This window comes from Mustela lutreola, chromosome 10 (genome assembly GCF_030435805.1).
Source record: "Mustela lutreola isolate mMusLut2 chromosome 10, mMusLut2.pri, whole genome shotgun sequence".
Taxonomy (NCBI): domain Eukaryota; kingdom Metazoa; phylum Chordata; class Mammalia; order Carnivora; family Mustelidae; genus Mustela; species Mustela lutreola.
In genome coordinates this window covers 71757595-71775582 of record NC_081299.1, presented here as the reverse complement: position 1 = coordinate 71775582, position 17988 = coordinate 71757595, and the positions used below count along the sequence as shown (strand labels likewise).

The 17988-nt window shown below is 38.4% G+C and overlaps 1 protein-coding gene across 1 annotated transcript in view; it reads left to right on the top strand.

The window, feature by feature from the left end:
* Positions 1 to 17988, top strand: part of DDAH1 (dimethylarginine dimethylaminohydrolase 1) — a 134594-nt gene that overhangs the window by 88126 nt on the left and 28480 nt on the right. Inside the window, exons 2-4 of the mRNA XM_059136976.1 lie at positions 5393 to 5492; positions 12312 to 12385; positions 13394 to 13513. Coding sequence (XP_058992959.1) covers positions 5393 to 5492; positions 12312 to 12385; positions 13394 to 13513 — 294 coding nt within the window. The remainder of the gene's footprint in view (positions 1 to 5392; positions 5493 to 12311; positions 12386 to 13393; positions 13514 to 17988) is intronic.

Genomic DNA, 17988 nt, shown 5'->3' with positions numbered 1-17988 from the left:
AGTAATTTAATTAGCACATGTGGAAAAGTTCAGGAGTAAACCACTGAACAAACCTCAGGCATCCCAAAGTTGGGGGTAGGGGGATTTATGTGTAAGCTGTCATTGGTGAGCCTTCTCAATGTGGTTCATACATTCTGTTCCTATTACTTAGCATTTTAATTATACTGTACCTTAGCATCCTAAGGCCCTAATATACAGAAATGTCACTCATCTCTGAAATGAAGAGATCATGGAATCTGGAGTCACCTGGAATAGGATCTTATAATACCAAGTGGACTTAAATTTACAGAGGTGGAAAACAGAAGGCATGAGCTGCAATTCTGATGTGGGCTTTGCTTTGTGATGAGACTTCAGGAAAAACATAATCACACAGTGCAGTGAATTTGAACATAAGAATGAGCATGGACTCAGGAGGCTTGACTTAGTAAATCAATCAACCTCCTTTAGCCTAGTTTACTCATATGTAAAATGAGTATACTAATGTCTATCCTTACTACCATCACCAACAAGTATTTCATTATCACCAATATCCATAAGGTATATCCACCCCCACTGGCCTGTTATCTTCCCAGGAACAGAGACTGCTTTTGCATTTTTCTAAATATTTGTAGCTTGATTTTCTTTTTTACATTAAAGTTTATTTGTTTATTTTTATTTTATTTTATTTTATTTTTCAGTGTTCCAAGATTCATTGTAAAAAAAAGTTGGCATCTACTAAATGTTTGTTGAACTGAATTGTTGATTAAATGAGAAAGATACATAAAAGCATGATAAAGACATTAAGTCTCCACCAGATAATGCTCCCTCAGCATTATCTACATGTCACACTTAACATTTAAAGGCAAAACAAAATCAGCAACAAATTGAGAAAATGAAACTATTTACTACCAACAAAACCATGCTGCTGCTATTCAGCTTTTAAGAGCTAGATAGAGTATGATTAAGATGACAGTATAATTTTAAAGCTTTTAGAATATGATGAGTAATAAAGGGACTTGGAACATAGAAATAGGCATTGAAAAACTAGTGGTAATAGTGTTGATAACATAGCTCCCAACACATGGCAGGTCTGTGAGGGACAGAGACATATCGGCCACAGACAAGCCAATGCCAAGGTCCTTATTTGTAGTCATAACATCTGGAACCCCATCGAGCAGAAGCAGCTAAAGGAAAGCAGTTTGGCAAACAAGTTGGTGCGGGCTCTTGATGGAATCACAGCACAAAACTGTTCATCAGCCCCTGTGAGCACATTCACGACATCCAAAGTGAAGATGTGGAACATTTGAAGTGGACATAGTTGAAAATAGGCAGCAAAGACAACTTTGGACAGGGCCAACTGGAAAATGCCACCATCTAAGTAAAGAATATTGAACTAATGACAGGGCTCTTGCAAGCTATTGTGAATATAACCTCCCAATAAAAAGGTGTAAGGTTTTATATATGTTTTAGTATTTTGTATCTGGGGGAAATTTTGCATGAAGCAAAGAAGAGTTGGGGTCAAATGGTTTGTTTTTGTCTTTTTTTTTTTTTTTTGAAAGGTAGCCAGAATCCAAACCAAGCACTAATTTAGGGCAAAACAATAACATCAGCAACCACTGGTTTTGAGTGTAATGTGGCCGGCACTCTGTATTAGCTTATTTCTTACATAAACCCTGTTAGAAAACACTATCCCATTTGCAGCTTAGGAAACTGAGGCTCAGAAAGTATAACTCGTCCCAAGTAACATACCTAATCCCCAATTCTTTCCATTCACCGTGAGAACACAAAAGGAGTGAAATGAGACGACAGGGTGATGACAAATGAGGGAACAGAAATGAGGGCCGTGAAAGAAAATGAGAAGAGAGTAGGATAGGAAATGGAGGAAAAGGGACTGCGCATTGACAAAGAGGGAATTCTTTAGATTCTTTTACAATGGTCCTATCTTCAGGAACCAAATCATTCTGTATCATCTTGGCTGACGCTTCTTTGAGTCCTGTGGGACATCTTTCCAGACAGACCCACTTCCCACCTTATGTAGTACGTCCAGGGGGCTGTTTTAAAGCAGAGATTATACAAGAAATCTGCCACATAGCCTGACAGATTCCAGGAGCTGGGAGGAAATCAAACTGTCATGATTTAAATTTCAGTGTCTTCAGGGTATGTGCTCTAACTTGACATTGGCTTTGTAGAAAGACTATAATTTGAATTCACTGGAAAGCAGATGGGACCTGTCATATGGGTAAAACATAAGAAATGTGTCGAAATGTAAGAAGTAACAGGTTTCTTTTGTCAGTCAGTTTCACAGTACAAGTATTTATCCTTGGGTCCACATAAGCCGATATTCATCAAAATGATAGAAGTCCTATCCAATATTTATTGAGCAATAACAATGTGCTAAGTGCTTTGCATCTATTTCAACATCAGGAGGAGCCGAGAAAGTTGATACTATTATAACTAACCACTGGTTTTAAAGATGAGAAAACTGAGGCCCAGAAAGTTAAACAAGCTGTCTCTGGCTAATGAGTAGCTGAGCAGCATTTGAATCCCAGGTCCTAGTGGATAACACTACACTATACAGACATTCCCAGGGCATTCTGTGTAACTCCAAGAGCTCCACAGTTTTTGACAATAGTACTCCAGGGATAAAAAAAAGAAAGAAGGAAGAAAAAAAGGTGGGAGAGGGAAGGAAGAAGAAAAGAAAACAATAATGACCTCAATACTAGTACCAGCTCTTGAGAAAGACACACTCAGAAGCCACAGAGATGGTCTGAACCCACTGTGGTCAGGGAAGGAATCTTTAGCAAAGTTTGGGAGTAGCAGAGAGGGGGCAAAAAGAAATGGGAGTACAGAGTAAAAGAATGAAACAAAGTGCATGCAGAGTGAAGAGAGGAGGAAGAAAGTCCTGGCCAATCTTTAGAGTATGAAAATAATATTGGTAGGCTTTAAATTAAGGCTGTTTCTCTAATTTACCCTTTTATTTCTCATTTCATGGGGGTAAAGTGAACTATTCAACTCAACCTTTAAAGCTAATGCTGTTTGTCTGACAGTTTCTCTCCACTGTGAGTAATGCTAAATTCCACTCTGCAAGGTTAGTGTCTCAGTGAAAAGTGGGTGTGTTGTTTCGACTTTTTTTTCCCCCTTGAAAGTTAATTAAGTCAACATTAACTATGGCTATGTAACCGCAGAATGGGCAGTTTCTTTGAAGGCTCATGGTTTGGATCTTTTCCTGCAAAAATTCCCACTAATATAGTTACATTTAGTATTCTAACTGCCTGGATAACTGACTCGCTCTGGGTCCGTGTATCAGGGCAATACCAGGCCTTGTTTTGCAGCTGAGTTGGTGTGCTTTGCAGAACCGCTGTGCCAAGAGTTTGCGGTTCTCCATGCACAGCCTCCAGGTTCAGCCTCTCTTGTTTCTTCACCAGAAATTTCCCTGGAGTTAGCATTGCCGATTTGATGCCCTATGGTTCTACAGTCCTCAGAATATTTACTTGACATTTAACAAAATTTTAAACTTGTCCATACCCATAACTCTGAAAGCAATATGGTATCATCAATGTTTGTGTTGTGGACCTATCCTGAAGATTTTGTTTATATAGATGTGACTGAACGTTTAAGGAGAAAAAGAAGTACAGGCCTTGCACAAAATCCAGTTTTTTCATACTGGTGCAGCTGTTTTAACTTTTAAGAAACCACAAGCATTTTATCCTCTAAAACTTTAATTTGAAAGACACAGGACTTTTAAAGAAATACGATGTTTCTGAAACTGGTATATATCAGCCTCCCTACTTCAGTTCTCTTTAAACTCCCAAGAATTGAATAAAGTTCCTCTTGAAACTCTTAAGAATCGAACAAAGTTACATATGCATTTTTCAGACCAAAATACATGTTATTGCCGTATTCCTAGTAATTTTTGAAGTATTAAGTACAATAGAAGCAATAGCATCACAAGAGAGACCAAAGGTACAATGGCTGCATTCTAAAGATCTCTCTCCAAGCTCAGAGAATTTCCCCTAGTCCCAGAGGCAGATGCTAGAAGGAAACAGTTGTGTGTTTTCTTGCATTCACCATAGCACTGCAAGCCATGGTAAAGGTTATTTTGTTTCTTTTTTTATGCTACAGTAATGATTCCCCTTCCTGTTATATAGAAAAACCTATTCCGCTAAGAGAACACTAGATATATTTATTACAACATGAAGACCATTTTGTCCATGGAAATAATTTTTTATTGTTCTGAGTCACTCTGGTTTGTGGAATTTTTACATGAGTTCCAGGACAAGGCTGAGATGATACATTTATTTTAATTTGTATCCTCTTTTCTTCTTGACTGTGTGAATGTCACCCTTGTTGTCAGAATAGTTCTGTATTTTTATTTAGAAGTTACTCTACTGTAGTTGTGTCTCCTAACTCTTCATTGACAATTCAGTGTGTGTCCTGGGCATGCTGTATTTTGGCAGAACTACCTCCTTTTCTCAGTATCATGTGATCTCTTGTTTTCCCTTCCGCCCCTATTCATGTTTTCACCATGTCAAAGGTTATTCATATCTACAGAAATATTTAAATTGTTGAGCTGTTGGAAGGACTTGAATTAAACCGTGAATTCCAAAGGGCATTTGTTATGCTTTAAATTTTTTTTCTTGCGTTAAAAATAAACCTCACTGGAAGTATTCCCTAATTCAGCCCAGAATATCTCTGTGCTTTAGACTATACCCTGCAATCCTACAAAGTCCCTGAAATTCATTTTTCAAGTATTCATTGGTTTGATTGCAATTATTGTATTTGTTAAGCACCCCTAGATTAAATTTAATTAGCAGTTCAGACTTACAGAGAATCCTTAAATGTTCTGACATTTTAAAAAAATATTTGAACACAACAATGACTGGCCTGTGAGCTGAGATTTCAAGTTGCTAATTATTATTTTTGATATTTCTTCCATATATTCCTTAGTGTACATAAGACACTGAAAGACTGACTGACTGACTGACTGACTTAAGGTTTAAAATTAAATCTTGTAATTTCTGGCAAGAATAGGAGGATGTGTTTTGCCTTCCACCGTCCTTGACTCATATGCTGTTAACTAGCCAGCCTTGCAACAGTGTCCTAACTAGTCAGCCTCCAACAGTGCCCTACTTAGCCTCCAACAGAAAAATACTGACTTTAGCATGGACTCGACAGAGACAAAATGGACAATTTCTAATACATAATTTATTCTCTTGCAAATGGTCATTGCAAGTCCAAACTACATATACTCATATATTCATAGGGTGTGTGTGTGTGTGTGTGTGTGTGTGCGCGCGCGCGCATGTGCACTTATGTACGTAAGAACATGACTCAGTGTTCAGAAGTTTTAGATGATTAGTTTTGTTGTTAGAAAATGGTAGGATATCAATCTGAATCATTTTATTTTCAACAGGTTGACATGATGAAAGAAGCATTAGAAAAACTTCAGCTTAATCTAGTAGAGATGAAAGACGAAAATGCAACCTTAGATGGTGGAGACGTCTTATTCACAGGTATCTTCATCCTCACTTTCTCTTATTCAAAACCGTTTCTGATACCTGGCTTGTATTATTTAACTGTAGGGGTTTTTGTTTTGTTTTGTTTTAATTACCAAGGGAAAAATGCTAACTGCAGGGAATTTGAAAAATACTGAAGGAATTTGGAAAATACTGGAAAGCACAAAAGAGAATGAAGTGAAAATGACCTTTCATTGAAAGATAATCATTTCAACATTTGGGTGCATGTCCTTTTAGGACTTTTGTATGCATGCCATCTATCGTATTTTTTACAAAATTGTTACCAGTGTGTACCTATCATTTTGTAGGTTTCATCTACTATATTTTATACTTTGAGCATGTGGGTTGCATAGTTTTGCATCGTGTGTTATTATATCTGGTTTGTATTTAAAAGTTTCTTAATTCAAGATGTGTCATTTACACATAACTTTCTTGCCCAGACAGCAAGATGAATTTAAATAATTTTCAGTGCAAATTGATTTGGCTTCAATGCCAGATGAATAATAGCAGAACTCAACCAAATTAAAACAGTTAATATTATTTTGTATCTAACTAGAATCAATTTTTATAGTGGGTATATTATTGCTGTTAAAGAAACAGTAATTAGGGGCGCCTGGGTGGCTCAGTGGGTTAAAGCCTCTGCCTTCTCGGGTCATGTTCCCAGGGTTCTGGGATCGAGCCCTGCATTGGGCTCTCTGCTCGGTGGGGAGCCTGCTTCCTCCTCTGTCTCTGCCTGCCTCTCTGCCTACTTGTGATCTCTGTCTGTCAAATAAATAAATAAAATCTTTAAAAGAGAGAGAGAGAGAAAGAAACAGTAATTGTAGCATTTAACCTTTCCAGCTATTTATGGTCGTATTACTGTTTTGCAAAAGTCACATCCTAAAATTTGGATCCCCAGATTCATCCTAGTTATACTGATAAGCAAGACAATCAATAATAATTTTTAATTTATAGTGAGAGTTTATTTTACCCTGAATGTCAGAGAATCAATACCTGTTTCATAGATGTAACCCTGCCAGCAAGCGCTGGTTCCCAGGGATTTGGGAATGTAGCCCAGGTGGCCCCATTGAAAATATGAAGCTTCTTAGAAGTCTAATATTTGGCTGATGTGAATTTTATATTGAATCCCTTATATAGAGAGAAAATATAACCATCTTCATTTTAATCTAAACGTAATGTTTTGTGTTACTTACATTTTGATATAATTAATGTTCTAGGAGGAGGAGAGGTATTTATTCTGTGATATTTGCATAGTCCCTTGCTCAGTGTCACATACCTATGGGTGGGGCCACTGTGTCGCTGAGCTCCAGGTGGCACTATTCTTATCACAGGCTTATGAATAGTACCTCCCTGGAGTTGTGCAGTGCGCAACCTGGGCTACTGTTGTCACAGGCAATGGCCCTGCCTCTGGAGCATGAAGTGTACACCCACTGAGCCATAAGAACACAGAACAAGGGATCAGGGCGGCCTATGCTGCATTCTCAACTCTGGCCATGTCCAAGCAGACTCAGGCATTCTTCCGAATCTGCCTAGTAAGTTTCCCTTGGAATATTCTTTGTGTCTCCCATTGATGGCACTTTTCATTCTTTTTGGCAGCACAGAACAACAGCCTGTTTCTCTTAGAAAATAGGCTTTTGTGAAAAGCTAGATGTGTAAATCATGCTTCCTTACAATAAAACTCTTTTTTTTTTTACCAGAACATAGCCATATAATAAATAATAAATAACTTATTGTAAGCAGGTACTGATAATATTTGAAGTGTGTTTTAAAACAAGCTGTGTTCACAGCCATTTAGCTATTTAACAGCTGAGCTGAACAGATTTCCTAAAATCTTCTCATGTTTTGGCTCAGCCTATTCTACAGGAACCTCTTCCTTTGGTCAGAGATCTTTCCATAACATTTCAATCCTGGTGTTTTGCCTCAACTTCTCATTAGGTACCTAAGTAGTGAGGCTTGCCTTTGACACTATCTGTAAGCTTATTTTGGTAATATTCAATCCTTAAGTTAATATCTTGAAAGTTCTTTTATTCAAAACTGAGATCATGTTGGAATATCTGCTTGGCACTTTATTCATGCCTGATGCCTGGTCCTGCCTTCTGTTTCCTACTTCTCAATTTTTTCTTTTCCTTTCTTAATTGTGGTAAAATACATAAAACGTGAAGTTTGTCATCTTAACCATTTTTAAGTATACAGTTCAAGTGGCAATAACCACATTTACCCTATTGTGCAACCCTCACCACTCAATTTTTTGATTCAGAAGAGTTGGGTAAGGAAGAAAATCTGTAGCACTTTCCATGTGTTCTGGGTCCTCTTCCCTTTGTAACTCAGAGCTTCATTAATAGTCGATCAAGAAGTGGACAGAAGGAAAGCAGCTATCCAACTCCAGTTCCACTGGGAATCTTATGAGTCAGGCCAGCAGCTACTGTCAGAAAGTATTGCAATCCTATTCCTCTGAAATGGACATCAGCTTTTCTCTATTTTCATTTTTTTTATTTTTGTGAAATATGGAGCAAATTAAAAAAAGAGTTGTAAATGTCTATACACACTTTAAAGACCAATGATAAAATGAGCACCTGCTGTCTGCCACCTGGCCTTAAGAAATAGAATATTGCCACGACCATAGGAGCCCCTCTCCTCTCAGCCTGTCCTGCATTTTATATTAATCAGTACCTTCGACTTTTGCCTCAATCTAAATTATATGTTGTTTAGTTTTGCTTGTCTTATAATTTTATATGATTAAGATCATACTATAGGAACTAGTCTGTGATTTTTCTGCTTTTGCTCTAACTTGATGCTTCTAGCTATAGCTCTTTGTCTTCACTGCTGTGTGGTATTCCATGGTTAAGAATTACCACAATACATTTATTCATTCTATTGCTGATGGATATTTGAGTGTTTTCCAGTTTTTTTCAATTATCTTCAGTGATGCTATGGACGTTCTTATGTGTGTGTCCTGGGAATGTGTATAAGAATTTCTTTAAAGTAAACAGCTAGAAATGGAGTTTCAGGTGATAAACTCTTTTTGCTCCAGTGAAATGTATATGATCTTCTCCTTGAATCTGTTGATGTGGTTAATTGCACTAATTGATCTTGCTGATATTGGATCAGTCTTTCATCCCTGGGATGAAGTCAAACTCCGCTTTGATATACTCTCTTTCTACTACAGTGCTAGATTTCGTCTGTTAATTTTTTTTCTTGAGAGTTTTGTTTTTGTGGCCTGTAATTTTTCTTGCTTGCTTTCCTTCTCTGGCTTTGAAAAAAGAATTATCTTAACCTCATAACATGTATTAGGGAATATTTCCTATGTTTCTGTTCTCTAGAATCTGTACTATTTAAATTGTGCATTCCTTGAACTTTGGGAGAACTTACCTATAAACAGACACTGTTGGCCAGGTACTTTCTTTGTGAGGAGATTTTAAATGGACTCCATTACTTTAATGGTTCCATGTCTATTGAAGGTTTTCTGAGTCAGCTTTTGTGAGTTCCGTTTTCTCATATTTTATCTAAGTTTTCAAAATGTTGGGTATAAACTTCTTCATATCTTCTTAATATCTGTTTAAACTTCACAGCATTATAGCTATGTCCTCTTTTCATTCTTAATGTTTACTTATGCCTTCTCTTTTATTCTTTTGTGTCAGAGATCTTTCATTTTTCTTTTAAGATTTTTTAAAATTTATTCATTTGACAGACAGAGATCACAAGTAGGCAGAGAGGCAGGCAGAAAAGGGGTGGGGAAGCAGGCTCCCTGCTGAGCTGAGAGCCTGATGTGAGACTCAATCCCAGGACCCCGAGATCATGACCTGAGCAGAAGGCAGCAGCTTAACCCACTGAGCCACTTGGGCGCCCCAGAGATCTTTCATTTTCATTCGTCTTGGGCAAGCGAGAAAAATTACAGGCCACAAAAACAAATTTTGGGCTTTGTTGAATTCTCTCTGTCTCATATATTTCCTTTCCTCTTCCGGTTTCTGTCCTTAATTCTTTCCCTCAAATTTCTTTGTTTTTATTCTGTTCCTTTTTTCTTAAATTTGAATTTGGAAGTTTGTCTCTTTAATGTTGAACCTTTTCTCATCTTAAGGCAAGCAGCTAGAGCTGTATAACTTTCCTTTCAAGTACTGCTTTAATTGAATCCTTTGTGTTTTGATATATGTTTGTTATCATTAGTTTTAAATGTCTTCCAGTTTCCATTATGATTTATTCTCTGACTCATTTATGGGTAATGGTGTTATTTAAAAAACATATCAGTCATTATTGTAAGTTCTTGGAGATGCCATCTTATTACTCTGATAGTTAATAAGTGAAGGAAAGATTCAGGCATTTAGCTATCTTTCCTTTGCTAATTCTATTTCAAGTGACCAAATACTTGATTGAGAAAGTGTTTGGTTTTTGGTTTTTTTTTTTTTAAGAATTCTAGCCAGTAAATGTAGATCCCTAATAAAATAATGGATCTGTGTAATGATCACCCAAGGCTGTTAAAACCTTTATATGAAAGCTTGATGGGGAGTTTTACAATGGATGGATCAGACTGATACCCTTGAACACACAGATTATTCTGGTATCACCGACAATGTGGCTGTCAGTCATGTGCTTCATGATGTGATACAACAGTACAGCCCCACCTCTGAAGTAGTCCTAGCAAAGAAAAATTTTTTAACAAGAATCTAGTTAAACATCTCCATGAAACTATCAGCTTACTGAACATACAAAGGACAAAGGAACAGTTTCATGTTAGATGATACACAGGGAAACAACCAATCAGATCCAGAAAGTAGGATCATCAGTGGGTCAAATGACATGGGAAAGGGGGAACTGATAACAGAGAAAGTCGATATAACAGACCCAACAACAACAAAAATGTTTTTTGATATTTCAGTTCCAGAAGTTCTGTTATTTCCATCAGAAAGACTATTTAGGAATTGGGGGGTGCCTGGGTGTCTCAGTTGGTTAAGCATCTGCCTTCGGCTTGGGTCATGATCCCAAGGTCCTGGGATTGAGCCCCACGTGGGCTCCCTGCTTAGTGGAGAGCCTGCTTCTTCCTTTCCCTCCTCTCTTCTTGTGCTCTCTCTCTCTCTCTCTGTCAAATAAATGCAATCTTAAAAAAAAGAAAGGCCATTTAGGGGATATAGTCTACCATACTGCCAGAAACAGAAGTCCAACTGACTTTTTAAAGAGATAGGCAGTTTGCTTTTCTTTGTGCTTTGCTACCTTAGTCTTTTAAAATAGAAATAGTGCACATGCCCTCTTATAAATTTGTTTAAATTTGCTTAATCCACTAAATTTTTTCCTAAAAAATTATATATAAATCTATTTTTATCTAGAATAATTAAGGAAATTTTTAAAATTTCAGCTGATATTTTAAAAAGATTTTATTTATTTATTTGACAGACAGAGATCTCAAGTAGGCAGAGAGGCAGGCAGAGAGAGAAAGAGAGAGAGGGAAGGAATTAGGCTCCCTGCTAAGCAGAAAACCCAATGTGGGGCTCGATCCTAGGACCCTGGGATCATGAACTGAACTGAAGGTATTGGTTTTATCCCACTGAGCCACCCAGGGACCCCCAGCTGATTTTTAAATAAAATTATACTTTTCTCAGATAAAATATCTTTCCCTTAGATTTGTAGGTAGTTGAGTTTTCTCAAGGAACAACACAGACACACCATTAACAAACAAAACAAAAACAAAAGCCTGTCAATGTGCCATCAAAGAGTCCTCTGTCTGCCAAAAGCATAAGCCTTTGGAAGTTATCATAATGTCATTTGACCTGGGTCATTTACTTCTGTTTTAAGGACATCATGAGGATTAACGTTATAACATTTGTAAAGTCTATCAAGCAATTCTTTCTACATGATTTCGCTTTTTATACTTTAATGTTCTGGATCAAAATATACTGATTTTTCTTTGAATATGTTTTCACATTACATGTAGAATTCTTTTTCAAAAAATGAAAAAGTTAAGAATCCTCACAGTTATATATTGTTTAATATTATCTACTATAATTGTTTGCTTGCCTCTCACCAGGGGACCATTTTTACTTGATGTTTTGCCTTCTGAGAAGAAAATTTATGAAATTTCAGAAAAGCCAAATGACTAGAAAGTTCCATCCTCCTTTGCAAAATAGGTATTTCTGACATTTTGACTTGAAACAACAAATAAGAGTTTTAAGGACCTCTCTTTAGAGGTCAGGCCTAAAGACCAGTCATCCCGAAACTCCCTTTATGCATAGAGTTTCTTCAACCTTTACATCATCATTATAAGAAAAGGAATCTGACTTCATCATGAGTGTGTGATATTATTCTTTTAGGGAAAAAAGGGGAAGCATTACTAACTTGTCATTCCAAGTTACTTAATTTTGTCATTGCAATTACTTAATTTTTTATTACACATGAAGATGTTTAACTTTGTTATTTCCTAAGTGGAACATTCATTCTTTTATTGTACTAAAATTATAAAACATAAAACCTATCATTTAATTATTTTTAAGTGTATAGTTCAGTGTGCAACCATCACCACTATCCATGTCCAGAACGTTTTCACCTTCACACACTGAAACTTCATACCTACCACACTGACTTCCCAGTTCCTTCTCCCCTGAAACCATGGCAGCCACTATTCTACTTTCCCCCTCTGTGACTTTGAAAAAGTTTCTTTCTAAGGATGGTAGTTTGAAATCAGATCTGTATAAAGAGAGTAGAGTATAAGCTCTCTTCCTTCTGTGGTAGGAAAGAACTGTGTGATGCTTTAAGTTCATTATTTACAGATAAAGAAACAGTATGCCATCACTGGTGCCATGTACTCACTGTGTTCCATGACATTTATTATAGGCAGAGAATTTTTTGTGGGCCTTTCCAAAAGGACAAATCAACGAGGTGCTGAAATCTTGGCCGATACTTTTAAGGTAGGTAAAGTTAGACCATTGATGCCTGGCATACAATAATTAATAAGCATTCATAGACATATTGAATCAGCATGTCATGAATAATGGTATCTATATGTTACCAGCTCTGCAAAATAATTTTTAATATTAGTACATTTGCTAGGAGTTTTAAGAGCTGTCAAATTCAGATTTCTCAATAAATAGGCTGCATTGAGCTACCATAGCCATAAAAGACAAGGTTTTGGACATCTGTTTTTTTCCCCACTGTAAAATCATGTAGCTACCTCACAGATTTCCTGCACAATAAATGACATCCCCCAAAATCTGGAGACCCTGCTGACTCAAACATGAAACATGGATTTTTCACAATGGAATCAAGGATCACTTGTACTTAGTACCTACTATGTGCTGGAAACTGGTCTAGATATTACGCATCTTCTCAAGGTCCCTTTACTCCATTGATTATTAATAGATTGGCTTGGCTCACCGGACTGTGTAGGAAGCTCTTCTCCCCTTGAGGACATGAGGCTCTAGTTTGCACAGGATATTCCGACATAACTTTCCAGAGTAACCCACTCCATGGATCAACCAGCAAATCTAGCTGTTGACATAATCACATATCTGGAAGCAGGCTCAGCACTTTCTTCTTAAAAGTAGTCTCTATTGGGGTGCCTGGGTGGCTAAGTCAGCTAAGTGTCCAACTCTTGATTTTGGCTCAGGTCATGACTGATCTCGGGGTGCTGAGATGGAGCTCAACTTGGATGCCCAGCATGGAGCCCACTTAAGATTCTCTCCCCTTCCACCTCTGCCCCTCCCTACCCCCATGCATGTGCTCACTCTCTTTCGCGCGGGGGAGGGGGGTAGTCTAAGTAGTCTTTATTTAACTGGCAACACCAAAACCTACAGATCCCAGTTTTTCTTCCGATATTCAGGGCCCTTGGTAGCCACTCTAGAAACAGCCATGCAGGGTTAGATCAGTTTTAGAACTATTCTGCAATGCCAAACTGCTTGTTTCTATTATGCACATAGGACTATGCCGTCTCCACAGTCCCAGTGGCTGATGCTTTGCATTTGAAGAGTTTCTGCAGCATGGCTGGGCCTAACCTGATCGCAATTGGATCCAGTGAATCTGCGCAAAAGGCCCTAAAGGTAGATACAAAACTTTGCTCCTTCAAAATGCAGCCGGCAATGCCTGCCGCATGGTTTTTCTCATTCTGTCTACTGGGTGGGCAGCAAGCAGCAGTGGCGGGCTGAGAACAGGCTGGTACTCAAACTTTCTCAGATCAACACTGTGGTGACCTCTCATTCATTGGGAATCAAGAACACCGACTGTAAGAACGGATGTAAGAACTCTTCACCGCTGAACTGTTCATACACCAGGGATCCTCGAAAGGCCATGACTTAGAATAAGAAAAGCCAAGAACATCACAGTTCCTTTCTCTGGGGAAAAGGAAGACATGCCACCAGTAGCACTTTCCTTAAGTAAGATAGTACACAAGGGGATATTATATTATTCTTATCCTTTTGTGTGTCTGAAATATTTCATAATAATCTTTTAGAAAAACATGATTCAGAAATACATAAAAAATATAACTGTTTACATCTGGAATACTAAAATTTTAGGACAAGAATTTGTCTCATTTCACAGGTGAGACTAGGAAAGCCCCCCCCAAAAAATTACGATTTGCCCAAATCATAGAGCTAGGTCAAGAGTGGAAGTCATTGAAACCTTCTACTGCGATGTGCTTTTCTTTCTCTGTAATAGCCCCACAAGATGACCCAGACCCTCCATCATGCCAAAGACCATGTCTGTTTTGCTCACCATTGTTCCCTTTCATGTTTGGCCCATGGTGGACCCTTACTAAATATCAGATGAATGGACGAATAAGTAAATGAGAGAGGTGATATTATTTCCATTTTGCAGATGAGAACTAGATCAAATGACTCACCCCAAGCCACAAGTCTAACACTACATGGTGGGCTGGGATTACCATCTCTTCCTCACGACTTACGAAAGGACCAAAGACAGAAGCTTCTTTCAGGCAAAGAGAGGAAATCTGTGTGTCCCAAGGTGCAGAGTTAATTTTTTTGCCCTTTTAGGTCTTTACTTGTCTATCTCAGTACTAGCCTTGGTGCATTTTATCTCAGAAAAAATCCTGGCTTTCCAATTGCTGAGTTCCCCCCCCCCCCCCCCCGACCCTGGACTTCCTGTAGCTTCCTCAGCCTGCTCTCCTGGCCTTCCTAGCTTCCTTTACTCATACTGTATCTTTGATTGCATTCCTAGGACTTTTAATAATTATTGCTAAACCGCCTACTTCAGAATTTGAATTAAGTGTTTTTTTCTGTGTTTCCTTTAGAGAATGTCTCTTGGTTGTTCATCTGGAAGGCTGACTCCACTTTCCACATATAGGAAAGGTGATGTCTTGAAAAAATATTTGATAGATGGTAAAAAATATTTGATAGATGGTATCACTCGAAGGACCTAGGAAGATTATTTTTCTCCTCAGGGACTAACTGTGGTGTCTATCTGTGGCAGCTGGGTTGGTCGGCGCATGTCTGAGATTGAGTATAAGGGAAGGAGAGGGCTGAAGCTGGCCTATCCTGTGCTCTTGTTAATTAGCAGATGGAACATCCTCTGGGTAGACAGATTATAAAAAGTAGCTCCGTCTGTAATTCTGGGTAGACTAGATCCCTAACTCAAAGAGCTTGATTCCTAATTCAGATAGGACCCTAACTTAAATAGTCTGGAGAAACTAACACATAATGAACTAAGAGATAATACAATATGGTTAACTAGCAAAACACTGTGTGAAGTAGCCCTAACTGCTATTCACAAGAGAGGATGGAGCTCCCTGGGGGCCGGATATTCAAAGAGAACCTTATGGACAAAAATGGGGCTAGAAGGGTTTGCCAAGGCAGGATTCAGTGAGACAGTGTTCCAGGTGGGGGACGCAGTATAGACAAAGACAGAGCCAGATACATACAGGAGATCTGAGCAAACTAGTCCAACTGATAAAGAGTTTTCCTATGGGCTCCTGGAGATACGGTTGGATGGAGTAGGTGAAGTCTGAAGAGGTAGCGACTTAAAAGTGAGGAAGAAGATGAGTTTATCTCCATGAAGCAGGAGTCTGGGCTTCTGAACAGAAGGGTCTATACTGCTATAGAGATGTTAGACCACCATTCCTTTCAGAAAAAAAAAAAAAGTTGGGGGCGGGGGAGAAGGAGGGAGAAGATGCTACAATCAGAAAAGAGGACCACTGATAACTTAGAAAAAGAAAGCCAAACCCCAAGTCCCATTGTATGCCTTGGATTCACTACCATTTCTCCACTCCTCTTTCCCATCTCATCATCAAGTCAAGTCCTCTAAGATCACTTCTTTTAAGGGCATCTGGTGTGGACTTTATAGTCCTCGTTCTTGTAGAATTTATTTGAGTTGGTGTTAATAATGATGTCTACTCTATACTTGAAACCTTCTGTGTCAGAAGCTATAAATAATCCTCACTTAGTGGAATGGTATTCACTTTTCGGAGATCCTATTTTCCATCAGCAAATGTGCTTCCTAAACTATGGGCCCATAGAGTTGGCAAATATCCACCTGCCGTGTTTCTAGCATCACAAAGTCTCTCCTTGTCGTGAAAGCCAAGGAATAAATTGAATGGAAGAATAGCGAGATCTCCATGCAGGCATGTTCTCAGGTCGGAACTAGGTGGTTTGCTGAAATTCCCATTTAGTGAGCGGAATTGTTTATGTATTTGAGAACGGTTTTGGCTCTTGTATTAGAAAAGTCAATAAAATTGATAGTGTGTTAATTCCTACTACTAATTTGGAGATAATCATACTAATATAAGTAGGCAGAAAGACAAATGGATAGAGACAGACCATTTGCACATAGTGAAATGTATCAGTTTTATTTTTTTCCATTTTATAGGTAAAAATATTGAGAACAGTTTTGGCTCTTGTATTAGAAAAGTCAATAAAATTGATAGTGTGTTAAGTCCTACTACTAATTTGGAGATAATAATACTAATATAAGTAGGCAGAAAGACAAATGGATAGAGACAGACCATTTGCACATAGTGAAATGTATCCATTTTATTTTTTTCCATTTTATAGGTAAAAATACCGAGATCTGATTAAATAAAACATTTTACATACAGTCCTCTGGAATCAGGTTTCCCAGGCCTTAATTTTCCTCTCCCCAATTGTCCACCCCACTCCATACTCATTCTTTGTTTTCCAGTTATTTTGCCATAAATTTGTTTCAGCTGTGCTTCTTCTCTCTCCTCCCCTCTCTCCAACTACGCACTACCTCTTCACATTTCTGCTGTGGTGTCCAGGATCTGACTGATGATGAAAGGTCTGAGTTTAGTCCCAGATGTCTGTTTTTCCCTTACTGATCTTGATGTCTCTATAGAGAAGCTCGTGGCCACTTGGGCATCTCTTTGAAGGGCATAGCACTTAAACAGAGGTGAACTGTATCTTCCTGCGCCGTATACTGAGAACTTGAGTACTTCCCACTTCTGTTACTGGTTGCTGAATACTTGCTTCTTTCAGAGCCAGAAAACTACTTCTTATATATTCATGCAAAGCAGAGAGCCCAAGGGTTTCTAGATAGTCTTATTGCATTTGAAACACTTTGTAATGTGTTGCAGTCGATTCTTGGTTAATGAAGTAGAATCTTATAGAGATCGTCTCATACCTGTCTAAGTTGTAGTAGATTTAATAGTGTGTGCATTGTATATTTAAATGAAATCATCAAGCTAGGAAGACTTTAGTGACTCTCTGCTGAAAAATCCAGAACACGTTTAACACAGGGCACTTTTTTTTTTTTTTTAAGATTTTATTTATTTATTTGTCAGAGAGAGAGCGAGCGAGAGCGAGCACAGGCAGACAGAGTGGAAGGCAGAGTCAGAGGGAGAAGCTCCTGCGGAGCAAGGAGCCCGATGTGGGACTCGATCCCAGGACGCTGGGATCATGACCTGAGCCGAAGGCAGCTGCTTAACTGTGTGTCCCACACAGGGCACTTTTAATACACATTTAATAAAGAGTATATTTAATGAAGGGAAGGAAGACATATTATTACTGCATTTTACTGCTGATAAAACCAAGGTACTGGAGGTTGACTTGAGCAAATACCAAGACATTTAACATCAAGTCTTATCCTAGAAATACTATTATCTCAGCAAAATCCATCTTCAGAGCAACCTGTCTATTCTATAGTTCCCCCCTGCCAACACTTTGTATTCTGCATGTGCCTCTGGGTATACCTTCATCCTGCCCTTCTAGCTAGTGTAAGATTAATTAATTCTTGCACAGGCAATAGACCTATTAGTACTCTTGCAGAAGAAATGTTTGCCTTCTCAGAGATAATGAGAACTCCAGTTGCTGCACATCTGTAACTGCTAGTCACAAACATAATTTGAGCAAAAGAAGTCAATCACCAAGAAATACATATTTCTGGGGTGCCTGGGTGGCTCAGTCAGTTAAGCATCTGCCTTCAGTTCAGGTCGTGATCTCAGAGTCTTGGGATCAAGCCCCAGCTCAGCCCCACATGGCATTGTGTTCCCTGCTCAACAGGGAGTCTGCTTCTCCCTTTCCCTCTGCCTCGCCCCCTCTGCTCTTGC